Raw genomic sequence first — 8,780 nt, 5'->3', positions numbered from 1 at the left:
AGCAGGAATTTCAGCTCTGCCAGCACGGAGCAGTGCTCAGGCACAGAGTGCAGAACGAGCTCCAGCAATAAGTCAGTTCTTGGGTGTGTTGTGGGCTGAGCTTTGTCATTGCGGTGTCCTCTTGTCACAGGAGCCTGTGAGTGTCAAATGGGCAGAGCATTTCACCTTTTGGGCCCAGTTCAGAAGTGTCCAGAGAGCTCTAAAGCAGTTGCTATTTCTGAAAACAGCCTCCGAGGCTGTTCCCCATGGCCCAGGGCTGGGACAGGCATTGGATGAACTTGTCCCTTGCTGTCACCCAAGAAACGTTCAGCCTTGTCCCAGAATGGGCCAGGTTGTAAGGGACCACTGGAGGTCTCCTGGTCCAGCCCCTGCTCAAGCAGGACGTCCTAGAGCAGGTTCCTCAGCACCATGTCCAGTGAATGCCTGCAGGGAAGGAGACTCACAGCTGCTCTGGGATATTTAACAGCGCTGCTTGTATTAGAGATGGTGTGAAGGCAGGAGTGTCCCTTGAATGACACTTTATTTTGATGCCATTTTCCTCCTGGGCCCTTGATGTGTTGCTGTTTTCCTCCTTTTGCCAAGTTTTCCTTTGTGAAAATGCCTGCTGGCAGTGAGTGCTTTTACTGAGTGCTTTTAGTTTTCAGTCCTGAAGACACTACGCCCACGTTCTAAATGCCCCTGTACCTGTGTGACTGTCATCTGTGTCCAGCTGAACACAGTTCTGTGAAATGGGGACCTCAGATATCACCAGGTTCTCAATTAAAAGTGAAGAGATAAATAGTCAGAGATCAGACTCCTGACAGTTTATGAGAATGGATTCAAGAAGGGCACCGACTTGAGAAATTAATTGTGTGCTGTGGGTTCTTGTAGACCATCCCCATCTGGCAGAACAAGCCCCATGGCTCAGCTCGCAGCGTGGTCAGGATGATCGGCTCCAACCTCCCTCTGAAACCCTGTCCCAGGGCCACCTTCGAGGTGAGTGACCCCTGGGCTTGGGGGTGGCTAGAGGAGCTGGGGCAGGACAAGGCATTGCATCAGATGCTGGTTTGCCCCCAGATATCTGCAGTTTTTTAGCCACTAAACCTGCACCAGTACAGTTCATTTTAAGATTTTTTTTTTTAATAAATTTCTTTTTTTTTAATTCTCTTTTTGTAAAGTGATCACTAACAACTTGAAGGAAATCCCTCCTCAGGCAGTGTCTGAGCTGGAAGAGATGGAATGGTGGAGCTGCTGAGCCAGGGCTTTGTTGTGTGACCTCCAAGGAGCCTCGTGCCCTGTGGGCCTGTTCCCTGAACGCTCACAGGAGTCCCTGACTCACCCTTGGAGTGGCAGAGTGTTGCACGTGGCCTTGGCAGCGCCTGGCCTGGATCAGGTGTCCCCTCCTGCCTCAGACACACAGCAGGAAGGAGCAGGAGCTGACACAGGGAAGCACAGCAGTGCCCAGAACCGAGGGCTTTATTTCCCAGCCCAGAAAACTTAAAACAGTTGTGCAAACTGAAGGAAACCTGCTGGAGCTGCTGCTGTGCATCTGCCAGACACAGCTGCCACCGAGGACAGGGGTTCTGACAGCACACCTGGGGCAGCTCCAGGAGAGCAAACACCATGTCCTGAGCAGCGTTTCCTTCTTGCCAGGTTCTGCCAAGTGTCTCAGATCTGTACTTGAATGATGTGCCCCCCGTGCCCACCTTGGCTGACATCGTGTGGATCGCAGCGGATGATGAGGAGACCTACGCCAGGGTCAGGTTGGTTTTTATCTGCTGGTTTCTGTCACAGAGCTCAGGCCAGACACTGCTCAGATGACCACAACTTCCAGTCCTCTCAGGGTCTGATGTGGTGCCTCTTGAAAGAAGTTTTTCCCAAGAGAAGGAGGAAAAAAGTGATAAAGTACCCTGGGAGGAATTCCTGTAGGAAGTGCCAGGAGCCTGTGCCGTGCCATGTGTCACTGGCTGCTCTGTGCAGAGCAGCTCCCTGCTTCGGGGTGTTTCCTGGTCAGGAAGTGGAAGGGTTGAGTTCTCCCAGGACCTGGCCTTGGACACTTCAGGGATGAGGCAGCCACAGCTTCCTCTGTTCCTTGTGCTGCAGAGAGCTCGTGCAGCAGCACAGCACATTTGCACCTCTGGTGGTGCACAGAGGCTTCATTTGTTTTGTTGGAGGCTCTGCTGCCCTCAGGGGAGGCCGAGCTTTGTCATGGAGAGGTTTGGGCCTTGTGGCTGACAGGTTTTTGTCCCCAGAAGTGACACTCGCCCGCTGAAGCACAAGTGGAAGCCGAGTCCCTTCACGGTGATCCAGAGAAACGCCTCAGTGCCCAACCTGAGGAAGCAGGAGGAGAAGCTGCTGGCCCTGAAGAAGCCTGGCTTGCCAGCCCTGAGCCGAACCACAGAGCTCCAGGATGAGCTGAGTCACCTCCGGAGCCAGATCGCAAAGATCGTGGCTGCAGAGTCAGGTAGGGTCATGATGAGCTTTATTTCTGCTGGGGGCTGGTGTTTCCTGCAGGCTCACTCAGGGCTGTTTCCCAGCAGAGCCATGGGGGGATGTTGGCTCTGGGGGCAGCTCAGGGGCTGTGTTTAGTTCTGTTGTGTTGGGGAGAAACCGTCCCACGTGGTTTGCTGTGAGTTCACCAATCCACCTCTTGTTTTCTCTTCCAGCCTCTGCCCAGATGACACCAGATCTGTTATCTCCAGGAAGCTCAAATGCCTCTTCTCCTGTACATTGTTTTGGACCCTCTTTCCAGTCCACCACGTCCTTTGTGATCAGCGACATCACGGAGGAGGAGGCCGAGCTGGAGAGCCCCGAGCTGCCCTCGGTGTCCGTGCTCTGCTCCGCCGCCTCCGAGAGCTGCCGGCCGGAGCCGAAGGACCCCGACGACGACGACTCCGTGTCCCTTTCCAAGGCCAGCAGCTTTGCTGACATGATGGGAATTCTCAAAGACATTCATAGGATGAAGCAGAGCAAGGACTTGTAAGTGCTTCCTGAACTCTCTTTTTATTTTGTGTCAAATCCCTGCAGAGCCTGGACGTGGCACCGGCTGCTGGTGCTGCTCTGTGTCCTTCATTGCTGGGGGAAAGGCCTGTTCAGAGCAGAACGTGGTCACTCATTCCTGGCTGTTTTCCTTTCTGGGATAGGAAATAGTGGAGAATTTTCATGGGGGAAATACCTCTTTGGAGCAGAACTTGGTAACACATTCCTGGTTTGGTTGGTTTTTTTTTTTCCCCTGGATAGGAAATAGTGGAGGGGAATTTAAACTGCTTAGCCCAATGTTTGGCTCTTCCAGCTTGTTGACCTGACAGAAAGCTGTGTTTGCCCAGATGCAGACCAGACCTGTGTGTGTTGGCAGCTTTCAGAGTGAAGGAAGTGCTGGTCTTAGCCCACCTCACATTCCCAGGCAGTTGGGAAGCTCAGCAGCTTTTCCAGCATGGAATATACAGGGATTTAACACGTGGAGCTTCTCAGCTTCTGTGGTTCTTCATCTGGCTCAGCTCTGGGCGTGGGCAGGGTGAGTTTGCACTTGTCTCGTGAGGAATTGACAAGTTCTGATCATGAGAACTCCTGAAACTGCTCCATGGACAAGATCCTGCCCAGCTGAGAAAGTTCCTTCTCCAGTGCTGGCTGTGCCACCTGCCTTTCACACGCTCAGATCTCAGTGCTGAAGCTCAGTCTCCACATTTTCCATTCTGTTGTGTGAGATTCCTGGCCAAAAATACCCCGCTGGGTGGTGGCTGTTCACAATTGCTGTGCCTAATTCGGTTTGAAAGGAATCAGATTCTCAGCACTGAAAAAATTAAAGTCAGATGAGAGGAGCACGTTCAGCCTCCACACCCAGAGCATCAGGGGGTGTTACACCTCCATCTCCCACAAAATTCACCCCTTTGCTCTGGTTTCCCTGAGGGGAGCTGCCAGATCCCTCTCCTGGGATGCAGGGTGGGCAGAAGGACCCCAGGACCCATCCCCTCGATCCTTGGCTGATTATCCAGGGCTGGGCCGTGCTCCTGCAGGGAATGCTGCAGCACCAAGGCTGGAGCTGAACCATTTCCCCCTCATCAGCTTCTCTGCCTCAGCCTCTCCTGCACAACAGCAGTGGTGTTTTGGAGTTATTACAGCTTAATTAAAGCTGGCTGAAGAAGTTGCAGGTAGCTGTTAAATTAAGTTAATTACTGATGTTCATTATTTGTTGAGCTTTAATTCCTACTTCTGGTGCAGTTGTGGAGCAGCCCCTGTGCTCCTCCAGCTATATTGGGCAGCACTGGGAAGCCTGAAGAGGGTCAGGTGCTCTTTAAGTGGAGGAAAAAAGGTGCTCAAAGATGCAAAAGATGCTTGAAGAGATAATTACATCCACGCTTCTCTGCTGCTGCTGCTGTGTAGGACTCGCATCTTAAACTCAGCTTTGGTGTTTAAACTCAGCTTTTGTGTTTAAACTCAGCCTTGGAAGCTCCAGGAACGAGTGAGGAACTTGCAGAAATGTGCCTGTTTCAGCAAATGTGAACTGAAGCCTGTTCCAGTGTCTGGTGGAAATAGGCCAGGGGGATTTTTTTTTTTGTGTGTCTTTTAGGAATGTTTAAAACTCCCATTGTGTTTTCTGAGCAAGGGAAGACTTCAGCTACGAAAAAAATAAAGCTCTGAAATTATTATTACAGGTTGCAAACAAAACCATGGTACCTGAGGGAAAAGAAGTGAGGCCTCCTGTAAAATAATCTTCTGAAAGGAGCTGCTTGTGTCAACTTGGTGGAGGAGGCAGATTGCTCTGAGAACAGGAAAACTCATGTAGTGGAAGGAAATCCACACCAGCCCTGCTTTAAAATGCCTGGAATCACCAATATTGAAATAGGAAAGCAGAAATCCATAGTGCAACAAAATTAATGAAGAAATAGACACTTCTAGACCTTCCCCCCCAAACACTGGGTCCTTTATATGGAGGGGATGTAGGTTGTAAATAATTAATGAAGTTTTGGGTTGATTACTTGTTATTAGCACAGTGGAATAAGAATTAGGCAGAGCTTTGAGGGTGAGATTTCCAGGATGCCCCTGGAGCCACAAAACGAGCTCCAGGTGAGTTCCAGGTTTTTCAAGCCAACAGGAAAGGGCTGAATTTTCCCTCTTTTTGTTGTTTTGTGGTGTCTTTCTTGCACCTCCTCCACTCGTGACAGCATCTGATGATAAAAGCTGCAGGAAAACACTTCGAGACTCCAGGCAGAGCTGTCAGTCAGGAATTCTGGCTCTTGTCTGGACTGAGTGCCAGTGCTTTTGTCCCCCTGCAGGAACCGCCCTTCCATGAAGGAGGAGGACCCGGCCGTGCTCATCGCAGAGGTCCTGAGAAGGAAATTTGCCCTGAAGAATGAAGACCTGGCCCTGAAGGAGAAGTGATGCTGCTGGCACTCAGCTCTGTAAGCAAAAGTGTTTATGCTCCCAAAATCTCCTCCACAGTAGCTGCCTTCTCCTAAGGATTGAGCCTTTCGCCTCTTTTATTAATCAGACATGGTTTGTGCACCGGACACTTAATTAGGAAAGACCCTTCGGGTTTGATGTGTTTTCCATGTGTTGTTGTATTTAAGAAAAACCTTTTTAAGAAGATGGAAGCTCTTTTCCACCTGTGTTTTGCTGTTGGTGATTGATGAGGATCTCCTGGAGTGCTGCTGGATGAAGTTCTTTCTACCTACACTTTTCCTTAGGTTCCAACTGAGCATTAACCTGTGAGGATAGAACCAGTTCCCATTTCCAGTATGGACAGGACAAACCTCCAGCCCTTTGTCCTGAGTACGGTACAGAGCTGCTGAGAATGAGCTCGTGAATGCTTCCAGCTCTCCAGGGCTTTGGGGACTGTTGGATCATGGTGGGAAAAGGCGTTTTTCCCGAAAATCCCGGGAAAAACTTGGGTCTGAGGGATTTTGTGTGCCCTGGGTGTTTCTTATCTCACAGATCAGCCCACAGTTGCATGACAGAATGGCCTTAATTTCTTGGCAGTAATTTAATGTTCCATTACCAGTCCTTGTACCCCAAACCTGTGTTTTATTTAGCCTCCAAAGGTCTATTTATTGACGCACCAATGCAAAGGGCCGAGCACCCCAACCAGACCAGGGAAGGAGGAGCTTGGCCTTGGCTGTGGCTGCAGTTCCTCCTCACTCGGAGAGGTTCCCCTCAGCTCCACGTTCCCTGCAGTTCCCTCATGGCTGTATTTAAAGTTTGATTTTTTTCCTTTATATAAAATGGAGCCTTAATAAGACACCACTGGTCTGTGGGGTTCTTGATGTGCCCGGGGTCGGGGTGGGGCTTGTTTGGGGCAGGCTGGGCTGGGGTGGAATCCCAGCTGCTGCAGCTGAACAGATTCAGGTGCCAGGGGCTTTCTTAATCCACCTTGATTTCCTTGAAAAATTAAATCATCATCCCCACCTTAAAAACAAGAGAGGAGCCTTCTGTGGCAGAGAGAAGGAAGACGTAAGAATTAATCATTTTTATAGGGAGCTCCTCCCCTCCTGGATGCACCCCCAGAGCCCCTGGATGAGGTGATTGTTCCCCCTGTCCCCACAAGGCTCCTCTGCACGAGGACTGGGTGGATTTTGGGGCCTGCCTGTGGAGATGGAGCTGGCAGCAGAGTCCCTGCCCTGGGAACGTGGTCCCTGCGCAGCCTGGGCAGGACAGGACAGAGCCCCAGGCTGTGATCCTGACTGAAACACTCAAACCCTTACAAACTCCAGCGTTTTATTTGGATTAGAGCAAAGTTCAGAGAACGGAGAGGTGCGGAGGGCTGCACCAAGGGGTTCACTTCCCCAATTCTGACCACTTCCTTCACAACAGCCGCACTCTGCTGCTGCCCGGGGCGGGCTGAGCTCACTCACCAGTGTTTAATGACCCTGTTCCCTTCCGAGTCCTGCGTGAACAGGGCCTCCGAGCCCAGCTCCAGCCCCCGGGGTTGGCTCTGCGGGGGGCTGGAGCTGCCCCTGGCCCTGTGAGCAATGACCCTGTTCCCTTGGGAGTCCTGGGAGAAGAGCTCCCTGCAGGACCCCCCCTGGGCCCCCACCGTGTTCTGGCCCCGCTCTTTGAGGGGAGAGGAACAAACCCCTCTGGGAGCAGCCCCTGGGACAGGATTGGTGTTCTCAGTCCCAGCAAAACCCATCCCAGAATTAACTCTGCTCCAGTGCTGTGGTTTCCTGCTCCCTGAGGCCGTTTCTCCAGGAAATAACCAGGATTTGTTCCTGGGAGCGATGATCCCGTCGTGCTCCGAGCCCTGGGAGAAGCTGCAGCACCAGGAATCCCCCCCAGCCCCACAGGAGGCTTTGCTCTGGCTCTCAGACTCCATTTGGAGCTCTGGGGGTTCCAGAGGTGTTTGCCATGCTCGTGATGTGCTCTGCACCCCCTGCTCGGCTCCAGAGGGCTCTTCCTGGGCTCCCTCCAGCTGTGGCAAGGCCAGGATCTTCACAGGGCAGGCAGCCAGAGGAACCCCTGTGTCCTTACAGTCTTTATTTGGGGTGCAGGGAGTCGGCCTGGAGTTTTCTTTGTCTCTTTCATCTGAAAAACGACAGGGAATTGGTTAAAGCAGCCGCATTTCTCAGGGTTAATCAGCACCCACAGCATCACTGCTCTCCTCTGTGTGTCCCTAAGGACTTGTCACCCAGCACCCCACAATAATCCCGTGCTGCTGCAGAGGCTGCTCTGAACAGCACCCAAAGCTCTGCTCTGGCTCCCATCAGCCCCTCAAGTGAGACATGAGAGCTGCACCTTCAGCTGCTCCCTCCCTCGGCTCCTCTGCCTCCCTCCCTCGGCTTTCCTGCCAGGTCCCCTCTGCATTTCCTTTAAAAGCAGCAGCTCAAAGTTACCAAAAAACCCCACAGAACTCCCCTGTGAAGCTGCCCTGGCCTGATGGAGGCAGCAAGTCCCACACTTGCCTCTGAAACCATTTAATATAAAATCCAAGTTCTCAAAAACAGCCAGCTCCTCCTTCTTGGGCCTTCAAACCTTCACCCTCTGCACCACAAAATGAACTTTCCTTGCCCAGCAAAGCTGCCAAGAGATGAGAGATGGGTTTGTACCACCTGAACCTCCTTCCCCCGGGGCCCCAGGTACCTGTGTGGGAGCTGAAGAAGGTGGGGATGGTGGTTTGCTTGGTGCCAGGCTGTGGGAGCAGCACCGGGGTGCGTTTCCTCTCGGGAACTCGGGTGGGTGCTTTGATCTTGGCGCTGGGGGGCTGCAGGAAGAAACAAGTGAAAAATATTAATAAATATAAAACCAGCTCTACCCTTCTTCCATCGCTGTGGCACAGCTCCCACCTCCATTACACAGCATCAGAGCCACTGGGGTTGGAAATCCCAGAATAACTGGGGTTGGAAGGGACCTCTGGAGATGCCCCTTGCCAAGGCAGGGGCACCTGGAGCAGGTGACACAGGAACGCGTCCAGGTGGGTTTGGGATATCCCCACAGAGGGAGACTCCAGCCCTCTCTGGGCAGCTGTTCCAGGGCTCTGTCCACCCTCATGAAAAGAAGCTTATGTTGAGGTGGAAGCCCTTGTGGTTTAGTTTATGGCCATTGCTCCTCATCCTCTCACTGAACACTCTGGCACCATCCTCTGACACCCTTTGGGGATATTTTCCAGATCGATGGGATCCCCTCTCAGCCTTCCCTTCCCCAGACCGACCAGGCCCAGCTCCCACAGTCTCTCCTCATCAGGGCGATGCTCCAGACCCCGGAATGAATCCTTCTCGATGGAATACAGGATTCAGTGGAGCGAAATGCTCCAACCCTTCCCCAGGAGCCCGCGGGGGTCCCCCGGGGCTGTGCCGACCCCGCCGCGTCCC

At 52.5% G+C, this 8,780-nt stretch overlaps 1 protein-coding gene and 1 long non-coding RNA gene across 3 annotated transcripts; one reads left to right on the top strand and one right to left on the bottom strand.

Annotated features, from left to right (window-relative positions):
• The first annotated feature begins 6 nt into the window (after positions 1–6).
• Positions 7–6,216, top strand: MTFR1L (mitochondrial fission regulator 1 like). 2 transcript variants are annotated; one of them, XM_017736218.1, is made up of 6 exons: positions 7–975; positions 1,633–1,742; positions 2,232–2,443; positions 2,646–2,958; positions 5,253–5,378; positions 5,664–6,216. In XM_017736218.1, exons 1-5 carry the CDS (start codon positions 925–927, stop codon positions 5,356–5,358), a joined length of 792 nt encoding a protein of 263 aa, XP_017591707.1. In that variant the 5' UTR covers positions 7–924; the 3' UTR covers positions 5,359–5,378; positions 5,664–6,216. The 2 variants fall into 2 exon arrangements, with proteins under 2 accessions (XP_017591707.1, XP_017591706.1); XM_017736217.1 differs by having other exon boundaries at positions 5,253–6,216.
• A 452-nt stretch (positions 6,217–6,668) lies between these two features.
• Positions 6,669–8,770, bottom strand: LOC108447135. Its single transcript, XR_001862536.1, has 2 exons — positions 8,053–8,770; positions 6,669–7,497 (listed from the first exon to the last, which is right to left on the bottom strand). It is a non-coding gene; the product is annotated as an uncharacterized LOC108447135 (long non-coding RNA).
• Between the last annotated feature and the right edge of the window lie 10 nt (positions 8,771–8,780).

This window comes from Corvus brachyrhynchos, unplaced genomic scaffold (assembly GCF_000691975.1).
Source record: "Corvus brachyrhynchos isolate BGI_N302 unplaced genomic scaffold, ASM69197v1 scaffold65, whole genome shotgun sequence".
NCBI lineage: Eukaryota > Metazoa > Chordata > Aves > Passeriformes > Corvidae > Corvus > Corvus brachyrhynchos.
This window is presented reverse-complemented; position numbering and strand designations above follow the sequence as displayed.